Source organism: Gnatocerus cornutus, chromosome 7 (assembly GCF_029298725.1).
Source record: "Gnatocerus cornutus isolate USDA-ARS CGAHR chromosome 7, icGnaCorn1.1, whole genome shotgun sequence".
In the NCBI taxonomy this organism is placed as follows: domain Eukaryota; kingdom Metazoa; phylum Arthropoda; class Insecta; order Coleoptera; family Tenebrionidae; genus Gnatocerus; species Gnatocerus cornutus.
The window spans coordinates 12,762,996-12,780,005 of NC_142239.1; the positions used below are offsets into that span (position 1 = coordinate 12,762,996).

At 42.5% G+C, this 17,010-nt stretch overlaps 4 protein-coding genes across 4 annotated transcripts in view; 2 read left to right on the forward strand and 2 right to left on the reverse strand.

The window, feature by feature from the left end:
• The first annotated feature begins 128 nt into the window (after positions 1–128).
• Top3alpha (topoisomerase 3-alpha) lies at positions 129–3,472 on the forward strand. Its single transcript, XM_088041734.1, has 7 exons — positions 129–346; positions 393–602; positions 646–898; positions 942–1,112; positions 1,161–2,476; positions 2,524–3,150; positions 3,200–3,472. The coding sequence occupies exons 1-7, from the start codon at positions 191–193 to the stop codon at positions 3,389–3,391; spliced, it is 2,925 nt and encodes a 974-aa protein (XP_087897860.1). The 5' UTR covers positions 129–190; the 3' UTR covers positions 3,392–3,472.
• A 2,984-nt stretch (positions 3,473–6,456) lies between these two features.
• Positions 6,457–7,217, reverse strand: Cby (beta catenin antagonist chibby). The gene is made up of 3 exons (XM_088041035.1): positions 7,008–7,217; positions 6,837–6,952; positions 6,457–6,792 (listed from the first exon to the last, which is right to left on the reverse strand). Exons 1-3 carry the CDS (start codon positions 7,171–7,173, stop codon positions 6,721–6,723), a joined length of 354 nt encoding a protein of 117 aa, XP_087897161.1. The 5' UTR covers positions 7,174–7,217; the 3' UTR covers positions 6,457–6,720.
• Positions 7,218–7,226: 9 nt separating this feature from the next.
• Positions 7,227–8,350, forward strand: LOC148171126 (sesquipedalian-1-like). The gene is made up of 4 exons (XM_088041033.1): positions 7,227–7,508; positions 7,556–7,744; positions 7,843–7,974; positions 8,022–8,350. Exons 1-4 carry the CDS (start codon positions 7,304–7,306, stop codon positions 8,195–8,197), a joined length of 702 nt encoding a protein of 233 aa, XP_087897159.1. The 5' UTR covers positions 7,227–7,303; the 3' UTR covers positions 8,198–8,350.
• A 1,308-nt stretch (positions 8,351–9,658) lies between these two features.
• skd (mediator complex subunit skuld) overlaps positions 9,659–17,010 on the reverse strand; it is a 31,204-nt gene continuing 23,852 nt past the window's right edge. The window contains exons 5-16 of the mRNA XM_088041030.1: positions 16,487–16,760; positions 16,122–16,268; positions 15,134–15,562; positions 14,651–15,083; positions 14,328–14,601; positions 13,503–14,279; positions 12,909–13,452; positions 12,269–12,855; positions 11,990–12,219; positions 11,752–11,943; positions 10,518–11,701; positions 9,659–9,799 (exon numbers count right to left, since the gene is read on the reverse strand). Coding sequence (XP_087897156.1) covers positions 9,667–9,799; positions 10,518–11,701; positions 11,752–11,943; positions 11,990–12,219; positions 12,269–12,855; positions 12,909–13,452; positions 13,503–14,279; positions 14,328–14,601; positions 14,651–15,083; positions 15,134–15,562; positions 16,122–16,268; positions 16,487–16,760 — 5,204 coding nt within the window. The 3' untranslated portion in view covers positions 9,659–9,666. The remainder of the gene's footprint in view (positions 9,800–10,517; positions 11,702–11,751; positions 11,944–11,989; positions 12,220–12,268; positions 12,856–12,908; positions 13,453–13,502; positions 14,280–14,327; positions 14,602–14,650; positions 15,084–15,133; positions 15,563–16,121; positions 16,269–16,486; positions 16,761–17,010) is intronic.

Genomic DNA, 17,010 nt, shown 5'->3' on the forward strand with positions numbered 1-17,010 from the left:
AAATGACGTGTAAAGATAGAACAGTAAATAAATATGTTAACTAAACACGGCAACTTCTTCCAACGGTCACAGTCAAAATTTGAGGCGCCTTAACCACTTCCCCGTTCCCGCAGAAAAATCTAGGAACTTTTACTTTGTCACCAAATATGACATTTCAAATCAAATCCTATTTTCCAAAATGTGAATTTCAATGGGATTTTTATGTGTTTCTTCAGTTTTAAACATTGGAAAACGCCTCTGTGCCACTAACACGAAGACAGCAGCAATGAAATATTTAAATGTAGCGGAGAAAAACGATGCCGCCAAAAACATCGCTGCCATTTTATCCAAAGGTGCCTCAACTAGGGTAAGTAAGCCCCCTTGGAGACTCTCACGCTCACGTTTTGTTACAGAGGGAGGGACAGTCACAATACAACAAAATCTACGAATTTGATGCCACCGTTTTGGGGCAACAAGCTAGAATGGTCATGACTTCAGTCTCTGGTCATTTGTTGAATTACGAGTTTATTGCGGCTTTCCGGAGTTGGAAGTCTTGTAATCCGCTTGTCCTTTTTGATGCCCCCGTCCACAAGTCGTGCAGTGAAGACTACCAGAAGATTAAGGTGAGTTGGGATCCTAACCTCACTTTTTTATTTCTGTTTGTAGAGGACACTAGAGATGGAAATTAGACACTGTCAGGGGTTAATCATATGGACGGATTGCGATAGAGAGGGTGAGAATATCGGATTTGAGATTATCAAGGTTTGCACTGATGTTAAACCTAATCTAAGAATCTATCGAGCGAAGTTCTCTGAAATCACCGCACAGTCAATATTCCGGGCGTTGGGCACTTTGGGACAACCTAATAAGAACGTCAGTGATGCGGTCGATGTGAGACAAGAGTTGGATTTGAGGACAGGTTGGTTAAAATTGGTGAAAACTGTCTTTAATGGGTTTAACAGGGGCTGCTTTCACTCGCCTTCAAACTCTGAGACTCCAACGGGTGTTTCCTGCGAAACTAGCCGATAAGTTGATCAGTTACGGCTCGTGCCAATTCCCAACTCTTGGTTTTGTGGTTGATAGGTACCAAGCAATTGAAGACTTCATTCCTGAGCCCTTTTGGAAGATTAAAAGTAAGGATTGAGCCCCCTTGGAGTTGGTTTAATTGGTTTTGATTTCAGTGAATCACAAAGTAAAAGAGATCACGACTGAGTTCTTGTGGAAGCGGGACCGTTTGTTCGACAAGAATGCCTGCGAAGCGATTTTAGATATTTGTAAAGAAAACCCGCTGGCTACGGTGGAGAGCGTCCAAGGCAAACCGAAGAGTAAATGGAGGCCGCTCCCCCTCGACACCGTGGAGATGGAAAAAACAGTTTCCAAGAAACTCAAAATCAACGCGAAAGACACCATGAAAATCGCCGAGAAGCTCTACAATCAAGGATTTATCAGTTACCCACGTACTGAAACGAACATCTTCCCCAAAGAGTTGAATTTGGTGAACTTGGTAACACAGCAACAGAACGACGAGCATTGGGGGGCCTTCGCTCACAGGGTTATGAATGAAGGGGGCCCTCATCCTCGACAAGGTAAAAAGTCGGATCAAGCCCATCCCCCCATCCACCCGACGAAATATACGAATTCCCTCCAAGGCAACGAGAAGCGGGTCTATGAGTACATCGTCCGACACTTCTTAGCGTGTGTCCACAAAGACGCGCAAGGCTTCGAGACGATCGTAACTGCGGACATCGCCGGGGAGAAGTTTACAGCGAAGGGGCTGGTGATTCTCGAGAAGAACTACCTCGACGTGTACATCTACGAGAAGTGGAACGCGAAAGAAATCAATCATTATGAAGAAGGGGATACGTTCACCCCCACAGTGTTGGAGCTCCACGAAAGCGCCACCACAGCCCCCAAACTGCTCACCGAAGCGGATTTGATCGCGTTGATGGAAAAGCACGGAATCGGCACCGACGCCACCCATGCAGAACACATCGATACGATAAAATCCCGCGAGTACGTGGGGCTGCATGAGAACACCTACTTCGTCCCGGGGACTCTAGGAATGGGGCTGGTGGAAGGTTACAACAACATCGGATTGGAGATCAGTCTAGCCAAACCTACACTCAGAGCGGATTTTGAAAAGGATCTGAAACTCATTTGTGACGGTTTAAAGGACCCGGAAGTCGTCAGACAGGAACAGATCCAGAAGTACCGCGCCGTGTTTGAAAGAGTCGTTGAAAGAATCAGACAGATCGATGAGAGTTTGGGTAATCGGTTGGCCGATCGACCACAGGCTGTTGAAGAGGAACGGTACAAAAACGCCAACTTCACACCGGTGCTCAAATGTCCGAAATGCGGCAAAGATATGATCCTCAGAAGCAAGAAGAACGACGAGGGGAAATATATCGGTTGTTCCGGTTTTCCGGATTGTAGAAACGCGATTTGGTTGCCGCAGAACGTCGAAAGCGTTGAACTCACCGACGAAAGTTGCAACATGGTGAGTATCCTCACCTTCTTCTTCGTGTTTTAACTTTTGTGTTGCAGTGCGGCCCCCACGTCAAGCGTCTCAAAATGAAGTTTCGACAGAACATGTTTTTGGGGGAACCAAACCCGAATATTCTCTGTGTAGGAGGGTGTGATCTCAACGTTTTGGAAACTCTTAATATTCCTCTGTCTTCGGTTAAACCCCCCAATGGGGCTAATCAAACCCGAGCGGCTCCTCCCCCCAATGGGGCTAACCAAAGGGTTGTGAACAATCACACTCGAGTGGCTCCTCCGGCTGTCAATCGTACGAATGGGGTTAATAACACGCGACGGAACGCTTCTTTGCTGGATGTCCCTGGGCCTTCAGCTTCGCGAACTGAAGACAACGATATCGTCTGTCAGTGCAACGAAGAGCCGCTGCTACTGACAGTCCGGAAAGACGGACCAAACAAAGGAAGGAAGTTCTACAAATGCAAGAACCAAGTCTGTGATTTCTTCTTGTGGGCGTCAGAGGATGGCAACGCAACTGTTAACAACACTGTTAGAAACAACGACATTAATTGTAATTGCAACACGCCAGCTGTTAGAAGGACGGTGGCAAAAGACGGCCCCAATAAAGGGAAGTCGTTTTATTGTTGCCCTAAACCAATGGGACAAGGTTGCGGGTTCTTCCAATGGGCCGATGAGGTGAGGATTCTATAGGGTGATTCGAGGGTGATAGGGGGTTGATTTTCAGGGAAATGATGGAGGCGGAGGAGGAGGTGGCGGTGATGATGATGATGATGGCAATGGAGGAAACTCGAATTGGAGGAAAAAGAATAACACGAAGAATAATCGACCTGCCCCGTACAACAATCAGACGAAAGCAAAGAGAAAATGCGGGAAGTGTAAACAAGAAGGTCATACAAAGAACAAGTGCCCCAACTAAGAAGTGTATATATCATGCGAAATAAAAAATCTTATCCTAAGTGCCTGTTGAATCAGAAGATATGTCTTTTGTTTGTATTATTATAATAATATTCAAAAAATATTTTCCGACTTGTTGTTTCTTTTTGTGTTTGGTTGCTTCAAATTGATGATTGTGTATCAATTTGGTCTTAAGGAAAAACAATCCTGTCTTTGTTGTGACGTTGACTTAGCTTGGTTCTATTGGGTTCAGTTGGAGGGTCTTATTGGGTATGTGAAGACATATTTGTTGGACAAAATGTAGCAAAGGGGTTAGTTCATGGTTTTCGTCAGCCTCGAAAATTGTTCAAAAGTCGATTTCTTCATTAATTCGAACTTTAGGACAATCAAAATCTCGAGTTTCATTTTCTGTTCCGAAGCTTCGTTGAGTTTCAAATTTGCGCTTCAGACTTGAATTTTTCGTACAAAATAGAGCAAAATGGTTAGTTCATGGTTTTGGTCAAAGACAAAAATCCGTCAAAAACCGGCTATTGTCTTTAATTCGAACCTTGAGAAACAAAGAATCTGAGGTTCATTTTTTTGTTCCAAAGCTTCGTTGAGTTTCTATCGATGTCTGAGATTTGCAGGAATTTTGAATTTTTTATGGAAAAAAAAACTATTTATCACTTTCATCGCAAGAAGAGATAATCTAAAGTTATCAAGCTTTTATTAGTAATTATTTGTAAAAAAAATATAGTGAAGTTATGCAACCAATTATACACACCGTATTAGCTGTGGCGTTTGTCCTAGCTTAAAAAACTTTTTCACATTCCACTGGACTTGGGTGTATCTTGTTTTATGGATGTTTAAATTGGATTTTCTCGAAAACTAATTCAGAAAATGAGGCGGAATTGCCAGAAATGGGTTCAGAAGGGCCTAATTATGTTGGAAACACAATTTCAAGTCGATCTGAGAACTTTCATATTTTTTGGGCAAAATCGATCAAAGGGGTTAATTCATGATTTTGGTCAAAATAGAAAATTGTTTAAAAACCAATTTTTTTCATCAATTTGGACCTCAAGAACAAGAATCTGAGGTTTATTTTTTGTTCCGACGCTTCGTTCAGTTTTTATCGGTGTTTGAAATTTGAACTGACGACTTGACTTTTTCGAAAAATAAAAATCCAAACATAGTCTTTATTAATCAAATACATTACAAGGAGACAGAAACTGAAATCCAATTTTCAAATTAAGCTGTAGGTAATTAATTATTTATTAATAAACATTAGGCATTGTTATGCAACCAGTAATACACACTGTCATACCTGGGGCGTGTGTCCTAGCTTGGTAGTAACTTTCATCTTCCACTAGACTTGAATGTAACTCGTTTTATGGATGTTTAAATTGGATTTTCTCGAAAACTAATTCAGAAAATGAGGCGGAATTGCCAAAAATAGGTTCAGAAGGGCCTAATTATGTTGGAAACACAATTTTATGTCGATCTGAGAACTTTCATATTTTTTGGACAAAATCGATCAAAGGGGTTAATTCATGGTTTTGGTCAAAATTGAAAATTGTTCGAAAACCAATTTTTTTCATCAATTTGAACCTCATTAACACGAATCCGAAGTTTATTTTTAGTTCCGACGCTTCGTTCAGTTTTTATCGGTGTTTGAAGTTTGAACTGACGCCTTGACTTTTTTGAAAAATAAAAATTCAAAGATGGTCTTCATTGATTAATTACATTACAAGGAGACAGAATCTGAAGTCCAATTTTCAAATTAAGCTTTAGGTAATTAATTATTCATTAATAAACATTAAACATTGTTATGCAACCAGTAATACACACTGTCATACCTGGGGCGTGTGTCCTAGCTTGGTAGTAACTTTCACCTTCCACTAGACTTGGGTGTATCTCGTTTTATGAGTTTTAAATTGAATTTTTTCGAAAATTCTGGCAGATAGTAAAGCAAAACCGCAAGAAATGTGTTTAGAAGGGCGTAATTGTGTTGGAAACACAATTTCAAGTCGATCTGAGAACTTTCATATTTTTTGGGCAAAATCGATCAAAGGGGTTAATTCATGGTTTTGGTCAAAATTGCAAATTGTTCAAAAACCAATTTTTTTCATCAATTTGAACCTCAGGAACAAGAATCTCAAGTTTATTTTTAGTTCCGACGCTTCGTTCAGTTTTTATCGGTGTTTGAAGTTTGAACTGACGCCTTGACTTTTTTGAAAAATAAAAATTCAAAGATGGTCTTCATTGATTAATTACATTGCAAGGAGACAGAATCTGAAGTCCAATTTTCAAATTAAGCTTTAGGTAATTAATTATTCATTAATAAACATTAAACATTGTTATGCAACCAGTAATACACACTGTCATACCTGGGGCGTGTGTCCTAGCTTGGTAGTAACTTTCACCTTCCACTAGACTTGAGTGTAACTCGTTTTATGAGTTTTAAAATGAATTTTTTCGAAAATTCTTGCAGATAACGAGGCAAAACCGCCAGAAATGTGTTCAAAAGGGCCTAATTGTGTTGGCAACACAATTTCATGTCGATCTGAGCACTTTCATATTTTTTTGACAGAATCGAGCAAAGGTGTTAGTTCATGGTTCAAAGACATGTTTCATCAATCGGACCTCAGGAACACAATCTGAGAGTAATTTTTTGTTTCGAAACTTCGTTGAGTTTCTATCGATGTTTGAAATTCGCACTGAAATCTTGACTTTTTTCGGAAAAGTGACAAACAAAAAGAGATTTTGTTTATTAATTTTATCGAAACATGAACATTAAGATGTATCTAATACGTTTCTATGCTTACATGTCAAGTACTTCATAATAGAGATGATAGAAATAATTCATAATAACATAGTTACTGTTTCATAATAGCATAGTTACCGTTTCATAATAGCATAGTGGTTTTTAATCCATAGTATTCAATGTATTTTCGAAAATTAAAGCAACTCCGAAGACCAAAATCTGAAGATTTCCATTTATTTATATTAATTGTAACATAAAATATCTTGGGAAATGCTTTTCTTGCTGTTTCAACGCGTTCAAAAATTAAGTCAAAAATTGGAAATTTGCAGAACTGTTGGGTGGTAGCATTGCCTCATTCGTACATGTTTCGATAAAGCTTTGTATTTACTACGGATATTAACTAATTCATAAAAAACTCGGACGTTAACAAGTAACGTCCTCGTTCATTATGAATTACTTAATATCCTTCTCAAATAAATAGCTATTATTGAAACAACTTTATTATTATTATATATTAAAGATCGTATTAGGTAGCTCTACATGACACTTTATTCCTTTTTTTTTGTACCGTTCCAATGTGGGTAACTCAGTCAAATTACCATTCGAGTTCATCCTTTGCTGCTGCGCAACTTCTCCAATTCTTTCTCTTGCAGATGACTCTCTGCCGTGTTTTGAGTGAGCTAAAACAGTCAGTGAGTCTTTCTACCTTCTGAATACAACTTACCATATTCAGCATCACTGTGTATTTTAACCTGAGCATATTATTCTCTTCCTGTAACTCTTGAACCTTCTTCCTGAGTTTCTGATTGGATTTGTGAGCAGTTCCACTCTCCCCATTTTCTAAAATCAATTCTCTCACAATAAACAAGAATCCATACACAAAGTAGAGTCAAACCTGGAATCCAATCCCCATTTTCAAAAACCAACTCCTGGTTTCCTAACCTCAACTGCACCATTCTCTGTCCGTAGACCAAGTCTTCGAGGTCTACCCCGCTCGCATTGTTGGAATTCTTCCGAATGGGGGCCCTTTTTGGAGAAAATTTACTTCCAAACAGAGGCATCACTGTTTGAAAACCTGTCAACAGCCGTTGCTATGGTAACTAGTGACTTTTTCCTCCCTCACGTTGGTACGGGCATTTCGAACTGTCATCAAATGACACCTAAATTGTTTACTTTTCGTGCTTGTAAATAATGAAAATTAACGAGAAAAACTTGTGTGCATACGCCGTTTCGGCCACCCCCGTGGACAAGGAAGGGTACCTCAACAAACGGGGCGAAGTAAATCGGACTTTTCAACGTCGCTACTTCGTTTTGAAAGGTAACCTCCTGTTCTACTTTGACAAAAAGGGGGATAAGGAGCCTGTAGGAGTCATAATCCTGGAAGGATGCACCATTGGTAGGATAAATCCCATGCGTACCACCCAACTAATTGTAGTTTTGCAGAGTTGGCAGAAGACGACGAGCAATTCAGCTTCAAAATCGTTTTCCATGGGGCCAACAATCGGTGCTATATTCTGGGGGCCGAGTCCCAGGAGGCAATGGAACAATGGATGAAAGCTCTAGCGTGTGCAGGCTTCGACTACATGAAATTAATGGTGGCAGAACTGCAACGTCAGCTTGACGACATAGATGGTGATTATCTTATCTAGATTTTGTGATAACAGTAGCGATGAATTTCGCACAAATTGATAATTATGAAGTCGGACTGAGTAAATTCTACGTTGTTTTAGAAACGCCGCTTCCGGTCATCCAGACGGCGAATTCGCCGGTTCCTCCGCCGAGACATAGACACAACCCGTTTAATAAACCTGAGAGTACTCCGCATCAACGCTCGCATAGTTTGAGATCTAGCAACAATTCAAGTAAGGCAGAAATTTTCCTTTATGCAGTTGATGAACTGGATTTTTAGTTCGGTTAGAAGAGAGTCGATGGTCTGATAGTATTCCCACGGGAAAAGCTAGTATTACATTTAGGGAGTTACATAATGCGTACGGCAGGCCGATTTTACGAGATTTTAACTTCTGGAAAAACGAACAGAAGCAGTTGCAGAAGTCCCAAACTACTGAGAATTTAATTTCGTTTTGAATTAGTTTTGTGAGAGAATAAAGTGGGTATTTATACTCATGGAGCGATTTATTAATAATACCTAATTATATGTATATAATTATTTATAAAGTTATTAACATTTTATGTGTATTTACTATTTCAACTAATGTCAATAAAATATTTACAAATTTATTTAACTATAAATCCCAATTCCCTAAAATTGACATATTCTTATACAACAGTAGCTATTTATGTACAGTACAAATGTTGAACGACTCTATTTGAACAAGTAACAGTCCTATACCGTTCATAATAAAAATATATTGTGTAAAATTAAATAAGTATATAAATAATAAGAGGGTAAGTAAGGATGAAACGCCGGGAAATTACAAGTTATATAAAAATACTGTTAAAAGTTATTAGTACAGTTGTTTCAGATTACCGACTCCACAGAGCAACCAAAATCACAGAATGGTGAAACAAAAAAGGACAACGACTGAGAAAAAAAAAAACAACAAAAATATCGTTACCAACATACTGAGAAATGAGATCTTTTGTTTAAGTACGTTGGTAAGACTTGTCCATAATTACGATAGTAAATGCTACAACTAAATGGGTAACGAAATCATGCACAGGCCGTCGAAACATTTCACTGAAACACCCGAGTTGTGACCATTTAATGATAACTTCTGAGGCAAGTTTTAATAAGATACGTTTAAACCATTGGCCCCAGTATTGTTTTAAATACATGTTTATTACATTCAATATACGTACATCGGTTAATAACATTTCTGCTAGGACTATTGTAAAATGTAGCAAATTGACAGAAATTTTTGATTAATTATTTCTTATGTACAAATTGTCCTAAAATGTTTAATTACGTTTTTTATGTACATAGACACGATTGTACCCAAAGTCTCATCTCCATCTGTCTTTGGCAAACTTGGTTTGATTATTTACCAACAAATGTCGATTAGTATGGTCTACATAAAATTTTGATAGTTTAATTTGCCTATTATCAGTCTAAGTATCTCGGTTTCATTTCGTTTTGTACATATTTATATACAACAACAGAAAAATAAATTATTTCTTGTACATAATTTACAACTTTACAATATTCAAAAATTTTAAATCGCAAAATTAACAACAAATAAAACAACAACCTATGTAACACACTTTGTCAAAAACACTTTGCAAAACACTGAACTAACTGGCAGTTAATTAAAACTTTCGGCGTTCTTATCGGATTACTCTTAAAATTAACCTCTAAATATCACATTTTTTTGTTTGTACACATAATTAAAAAAACATTATTGGCTTTGTCACACAATAAAAAATCAACTGATTACTAAAATTACGTCAGAATGAGTATTTTTTTATATGTGAATTCGCGTTTCTTCTGAACGTGTCACGTTTTTTTAAAAAAAACTCAACAAAAAAAGTTAAAACGATATTCAGAGTCAACAACTTGACAAATTAAAAAATAAAGCACCAACTAATTCAGTGGTTTACAAAAGCGCTGCTGTAGTATGATATAACTGGACTAAAACCTGCATGTGGACAGGCAAACAAGACAATCGGTCCTTTGTGTTAGAATCCAGTGCTAGCCAAGACAGAGCGTTGTAGCCTTCAAGTACGTATCTGCAAAACAAAAAGAAAATTTACTGACCCGGCGCATCCACCAATTTCAATTCTTAAATAGCGATTTTAGTGGCACAAGGTTGGTACCATTATCCGATCAAACAATCAGAACTCTCAAGTTGCACCATTTCCTGTCTTTCGGTCACAAATAACTATAAAATTGAACAAATTCCGCGCACCATAGACATCGAGTCATTCATTTATTGAAGTAATTTTTGCTAAAATTCGAACTGACATTGACAGATTTGTAACTAAAATCGGTAAAGGCTGATTTGCATTGTTAAGGGTATTTTACACAGGCATGGCCTACCGAGATGGTTTGGTTTAACTCCGCCCACATAAACAAAAGACGATTCCATAATAGGGAATCAAGCAACATTTCGAATATTTTTTTACATTTCAAGATGACAAGGTTTGAGACCCCAGAATTTGACATTTGCCCATTTTGACATAAAATTTGCTGTGTATTTAGATTAATAATAATAATAATGATTAGGTGCGAGCCCTTAAAAGTGAAATTAGCCACACTTGCAATTGAATTTTAATAAATCACAATGACATAGCACATTCCAACACAACCCTTGCAACAGCACAAATTACACGATGAAAATGTGACATTTGCAACTTGACCGACTCTACACGATCGTCTTTTGTCCCCAAAACCCCATTTACACACCACACTACTTGCAACCTGAATAAATGAATTAAGTTTCCTCACCTTAAGACATCAGTGGTGTACTGGGAATCCAGCGGATGCGACGTGACCGCCGCCTGTTGGAACAGATCGTCCGAGTTCTGCTGTATGCTCGGACTGTGCAAATGCAACGCATTTTTCAAGAAAGCCGGACAAATTCCCTCTAAATGCGGGCACGAAGCCCAAAACCACTTCGGCATTCTTCCTGTTGGAGCGGTGGAGACGTAATACCCCAACGCCAGAGGTTGTTGTAGCAACGTCCCCACTTCTTCAACCGATTCGTTACTTTTTGAGTTGTTTGCACCGGAATGAAACGGACTTCCCTGTCGGCCGTTGTTGATGCCGCAATTGGGACTTTCTTGTCCCATTTCTTCCCGTCGAGGACTTCCCGTGGGACTCTGTCCGCCACCCGGACCTGTCTCCGGCCAGTTAAAGATGTCGCTGAAGTCACTGTCGATTCCTTCAGGCATCTCTTCGGCCGTAAAAGCACTGAAAATGAGTTCGTCGTCTACCAGTTCTGGAGTAATGTGTTGTTCTTGGAACGTAGTTTGAGAGGATTGGGTTGTAGCGCTTGTAGGAAACACCAGAATATGCGTGCAGCTCACGTCTTGTGGCGTGGAGAGTTGCGAGTTGACGCTGGCTTGACTGAAGCGTTCATCAGGAGTGAACTGATCCGGCATCAACCGTAAAACCGAATCGGGTTCGAGACTTACGAGACATGCGCTAAGTATGCAGGGTACTGAGCTAGGATACATTAACGAACATTGATTACAGATCTCTTTCAAATATTTCGAAGCCTTCAGGAGGTTCTTTTTGCTCAACAACCAACTCCAACCTTTCAGTTCGCCGTGGCCGATGCGCCCCAAGCGGCCCACCACAAGCCGCCATGGGCGCACACTTTGCGACATCACTCCCAAGATAAAGTTCATCAATTTCTCGAGGCCTATCCGACGCGCTGACGCCTTTTTCCGGCGACTTCGGTTGGGAATATCGATATTTATGGTGATGGTTTCGAAAATTTCACCACGCTCGTCGGTGGCGACCGCCAGCAACCAGCTTTGATCCTCCGAGAGACAGTAGCTGAGGTAGAGAACTGACGCTTGGTCTCCTGTTCCTTTCCCGAACGACTCCACCGCTTCGACTTTTTCACGCATGGGGGCCAAGATGTAGGGCGGAGTGTACAATTTATACGCGGCGCGGTTCTTGTCCTAGAAAATTAACAGTAACACACTAATCAAGTAGCAGTCAATCAACTCACATCTTTGCTCTTCAAAAAGTGATCGGCCATTGCAGCCGTCCCGAAGCCTGTTAAGGATTTGACGTTGTTCGTGTGCACCAGGAGGCGCCGACACTGTGAGAAGATGTTCAAGGAGAGCGCTCTCATGTGGTCGCTGTGACGCGTCCTATCTCTAGCCTTCCCCAGCTCAACAATGCTTTCCAAAGATATGATCTAAAAAAGAAGTTAACACCTTCTGGGGGTATAAACTCCAACGTACCTGCACGCTGATGTTGTTGCGGATGTTTTCAGGAACGGCCGCAAGCACGGATTGAAAGCACCGTAGAAGTGCAAGACAAGCTAATCTCTGCAGCTCGGGTTGGTCCGAACCTAAGGAGAAGGGCTCCACGAGATACACCACCACTGAAGGAACCTCTCGTTCGTCGTCGTCGTAAGGGTTTTCAGGAACTGTGTTTGTTTGAGGTGTCGAGTCTTTCATGCCGTCTCCATCTGAAAGAAGATTTCGTTAGATCACTGGAGGTCGCATTGGTATTTTTACCTTGTTCACTCTTCGGCGTGTTCGGCGCTTTTTCCGCCCCCGAGCTCGGCCCTGCCCCATCCGGCGTGCTCGGCGGCGGCATTGGACTCGGTGCCGGCTTATCATTGCTGTCCTGCGGCGGATCCAACAGCGTCTTATCCATCGGAACTTGCTGTAAATGCGGTGCCAAATGATGTTTGCACACTTGCGCGTACAATTTTAACATGTCGGTTATTTCTCCTTCTCCCAGCAACGTGAACCAGTCTTCCACCGGTTCGTTGCCGATCTTCGACTTGGCCGTTTTGCCCACTCTTAAGATACCATCGCGGAGAACTTTGGTGATGGGGCTGTGTCGTCCTAATTTGCACATTTCGTACGCTGTTGAGAGTTCCTTGAAGAAGGAGCGGACTCGGGGGAGAATTGCGTCGTTGTCTGGTGCTACGACGATGTAGGCGACGTCGCGGGCGAAGGAGTAGGGCTCCAGAAGGAGGCTCTCCCAGTGTTGGATGGCGTAGGGGGAGAGAGACAGCCAGTCTTTGTCGTGGCCCACCACCACCGAGGGGATGGGTTGGGGCTCGCATCGATCTTCCGTGCCGCGACCAGCCAGCCTAAAAAAACTCAAGTGTTAAACTGTCCAGAGATTTTAAGAAAGTTTTCGTACCTGTGGAACTGCCGCCACGTCAACGGCCCCTTGACCGCCGACGGCGCCTCCCACAGCCTCGTCTGGCACTTCTTCTGTATCGCCTCCTGCAGCAACGGCTGCAGCGACTTCATCACCCTCACGATGTCCTGGTTGCACTGTGGTCCATTGGCCCTCAAGAAAGGCCACCTGTGCACCGCGTAACTTCCCGTTTTCTGGTGCTTTTGATGGTTTTCCTCCATCTTGCACACCGATAAACTTTCGAATGAGTTTCTACTTTGTTCGAGGGCGATAGCAGTGACTTCGTTACTGTCTGAATATTCGAGGACGTGAACATTGCTAGAGAATCTCGTCGGTTTGGGGCAAATATAACGTGCTGCTCGACACAAGGCGTTCGCTGTGCTGGGGATGAAGACGCACTGTTCGCGAATTAATTCGAGGAGACCATGAGGGAGGACATCCACTTGTTCGCGGTCTATGCTCGGGTCGAGTTTAATCGAACTGGCGGAGATGAGGAACGATAGAAGAGATGGTTTCTTCTTTTCGCCCGGATCCTCGGCGATACCTAAAAAACAAGAAATTAGATTTGACGAGGAGGAGGAGGTGCGGACGTACCAGTAATTTCCATCTCGTCTTCATAGAACAGTCCACTTCCGTAAGCGAGCCTCCTATTAACAACAGCCGAAAACCCGCAGCTGCACCTGATGCCGTCTTCATCAACAAGCATCTGTTGTTGGTGGTGAGGCGGCGACAACATTCCCCCGTACGGAGGCGGTTGTCCGAGCCCACAAGCCCCCGGAAACGGACTACTAGGCTGTTGAACACCGTGCGTTTTATCACAGGACGAACTGATTAAATACACTCCCGCATCTGCCCCCCGAATATTCCCAACCACTCGCCCAACCGCATTGCACACGCACAACGTACAACTGTCGAAGTTGTGATCCCGAAAAATATTCGAAGCCGTATCTGTCAATAGTATGTTTAACGCCAAAGAGTTGGCTTCTGGCGTCCTTTGCACTGATGGCGTCGGCACAGGTTCGACCGAATTCAAATTTTTGTTTAAATACGAACTGGCGGTGGATGTGGCGGGACTCGGGAGTTCGTAAGGAGGTGGTGGTTGTCGGAAGCCTCCATGCAAAGGACTTGGAGGGAACGAATTCTGGTGAAGGTTGTTGGGGATGGAATTAGGAACAGGTTGCGCACTAGTCGATGGTGTTATTTGTTGCATTGGTTTCTCGGCGTGTTGCACCCAGGATGGTTTGTACACGCAGAACGATGGTAAGGTGACCACAGGCATGCTTTGGCTTGGTAGATTTGTCAATGGGGCGTATTTACTCGAACCGACCATCTTGCAAATAACTGGGGGTTTGAACACGTAACTCCAATCATCTAAAAACAATCCAATGAAACTCATGGGAGAAAAATTCCGTTTCTTACCGATGTGCTCCTCCTGGGGGCTTCCCATGTTGGGGTAGATTTCCTGTTTGGTCCTGACTATAGCGAGATCCGTGTAATCCGGCAGTAGTACGTCTGGTTGGCCACAAGGTGATGCTATTGGATTATGTTCTAAACTGGGAGGTGTTGGAAACATCTTACTAAGTTCTTCAGGCCTCAGAATGCCCATGTTGGGTCCCGTCCCATGACCAGATAACCGTTTGTTGTCTTCATGATGGTTGATCGTCGTCGATCCCGGAGGAGTTTGTACTTGCATCTGAAACAACGAAATCAGACAATGTTTACAAGATTTGTAAGAAACTCACCGCTTCGTCGCTACTGGTGTCATCCGAGTTATCAAAAATTTGATCCAAATCTTTATAAGACGGTTGCAACCCTTCACATGTAAACAGATTTCCGGTACTAACTTTCTTGGTATCTTTAACTTCCTCTTTGACCACAGCCTGGCCTCTTTTAAAGCCGTCGATGGCAGAGCCGGCACCTTCCTCGTCGAACTCATATGGGTCTCCAGGCCTTTTAATCCCATGCAGCGGCATCATAGGCGTCGTTGCTTCGTTTTCAGTCACTTCTTGTTTAATCTCCTGTTTAATAAATTGGTTTTTGTTATTGATATTGTTCGTTAGATCGTTGTTGTTCAACGTCACGCCGTTGTGGTTGTACATCGAATAAATATCAACTTTCCCTATCCTCTTGTTTTCTTTTCCGTCCGGTTTAAACCTCTTCACCGGATGGTTGAGCCTAAAACAACAAAATTACCACCGAAACAACCAGAAAATCTCCCATCTTACCAAGCCTCCAGCGTGGTGTAATCGTACAACATCTCCAGCGTTTGTTCTTCGTCCCCCAGAGAGCTCTCGTACTCCCGAATGCTCAAAACAGGCCTCTTCAACGCCGGCACACTCGCAACGTTAGTTTGTTGTTCATTCTTCGAATCGACTGGACAACTATTTGGACTATTGGCTGTACTTTCGACGCTTTTCGGTGGTTGATCGGGAGTGTGTGTCTTTTCAGCAGGTGACGGAAGCATGGTGGGCGGATGGGGCGAGAGCATGGGCATGGTTTGATCTCCGGGCGGCACCGACGCCGGCTGAGAATGCGGATTCGGTAGCGGAGAAGGCGCCACCGACGGAGGACTACCTTCCGATGGTATCGCCACAGACTCTTGCGTCCTCGGGTACGACGGGGGCCCACCTTGAGGCGTGTAGGAGCCGGAGCATCTGCAAAACGAAACTCGATCAGCACACGAGCCCCCCGATCAATCCAATGAATGATTCATGCCGGTGAAGATTAATGGACCTAGACTAAAAATTATTACCCTGTGGGAGCAGCCTATGAATTTGAATGATGGAGTTAAATTATATTGTCTGAGGGTTGAATTAGTAGAGTGAGGGGTTAAGGTAAGTTGAGTGTGTTTTTGTTCAACCCAAGGCCACTGTGCAGCCGTCTCGGCAGATCAGGCAAATTACGAATTGAGGAAATGTATATTTTTAATGATCGACTATGTGAACGTATGTCTTGATACCTGTCATTTCATGGTATCTTCTAGTTGCTTGACATTTAAACATTGCGCTCAGACACACGTTCGCTTAGATCGATCTCTGCGTACATTGAGACTAAAATAAGCGGATAAGAAACGGACACACAATGCAAACGAAGCGAGAATTTAGCAAAGAAAACATCTGATCTGCGTCCTGGGTACAAAAACTCGCCATCAAAATAAAAAATAAAAATGACACCGGCAGTGTAAGCCCGTCACCCATGAAGCGAGTGACCAACCTGTCGGACTCTGCAGGTACGGGGGAGCGCCTGTGGAAAGGTACACGTCCCCGTACTGCCTTCGAAGGCCTAGGCGAGTTGGTTGTCTTCGTGTTGCTACCGGTGCTCCACTTATTGCTCGTCATGCTGCCCACGTACTTTCTACACCTGCAATGTCGCATCGTGCACTAACAACAACTCTTAACATACACTAATTACAACTAAAAACTACCAAAAGTTTACCCTTTTCTTCGTTCGCTCTCTTCTACGTTGTCTTACATGCATTACACAAATTCAAAAGTACATACACAACCAAACCCACTAAATCAAATTTCGCGCCAAAAGAAAACATGCACAAATTCGCTCAACTTTCGCCTCTAACTCACTTAGAACAGGTACAATTGGCGCGTTTGATTGGATCCACGAAATCCCATTGTCCGGTGAATTCGTGAGGGGTATTGGAAGTCGGCTGGGTGCATCCCGGAGGCCCTCCATGGATGCACTCCTGCCACGCTCTTTCCGGCAGTACGGTAGCGGCAGTTTCGTCTTTTGACATGGATAAAGAATGCTCGACGGATACCGAATACGGTCCCGGTTGAGGAACCCTGCTGTTGATTTGAACGGGCGACGGCGGCGGCGTCTGGATCAAAACCGGCGAACCTACAAAAAAAAGACAAATCCATTATCAGTTTCGACGAGGTGCGAGGGATCAATTGTGCACGCTGTCAAACGCAAGGATTTAATTATACTGTCACGCTGGATGCATGCGTAAATGGCGTTTAATTTAGTCTCACAACAGAATTTCTGCATTTGCTGCGAGTGAAAAGTTTGGAAACGACTTTTCTCGTTGTGCAAAACAGACGCATTAGTTCGTATCAACGTCAATTAGATAATAGCGGTCACTACTTCA

Excerpts from the sequence above, each read along its gene's own strand:
- Cby (XM_088041035.1), bottom strand. The coding sequence starts at position 7,173 with ATGCCTCTGTTTGGAAGTAAATTTTCTCCAAAAAGGGCCCCCATTCGG. Across the intron at positions 6,953-7,007 it reads AAATGGGGATTGGATTCCAG|AAAATGGGGAGAGTGGAACT; the intron begins GTTTGACTCTAC and ends AATTGATTTTAG. Across the intron at positions 6,793-6,836 it reads ACACAGTGATGCTGAATATG|CTCACTCAAAACACGGCAGA; the intron begins GTAAGTTGTATT and ends TGACTGTTTTAG.
- LOC148171126 (XM_088041033.1), top strand. The coding sequence starts at position 7,304 with ATGAAAATTAACGAGAAAAACTTGTGTGCATACGCCGTTTCGGCCACC. Across the intron at positions 7,745-7,842 it reads TCAGCTTGACGACATAGATG|AAACGCCGCTTCCGGTCATC; the intron begins GTGATTATCTTA and ends ACGTTGTTTTAG. Across the intron at positions 7,975-8,021 it reads GAGATCTAGCAACAATTCAA|TTCGGTTAGAAGAGAGTCGA; the intron begins GTAAGGCAGAAA and ends CTGGATTTTTAG.
- Top3alpha (XM_088041734.1), top strand. The coding sequence starts at position 191 with ATGGGATTTTTATGTGTTTCTTCAGTTTTAAACATTGGAAAACGCCTC. Across the intron at positions 347-392 it reads CCAAAGGTGCCTCAACTAGG|AGGGAGGGACAGTCACAATA; the intron begins GTAAGTAAGCCC and ends GTTTTGTTACAG. Across the intron at positions 1,113-1,160 it reads GCCCTTTTGGAAGATTAAAA|TGAATCACAAAGTAAAAGAG; the intron begins GTAAGGATTGAG and ends TTTTGATTTCAG.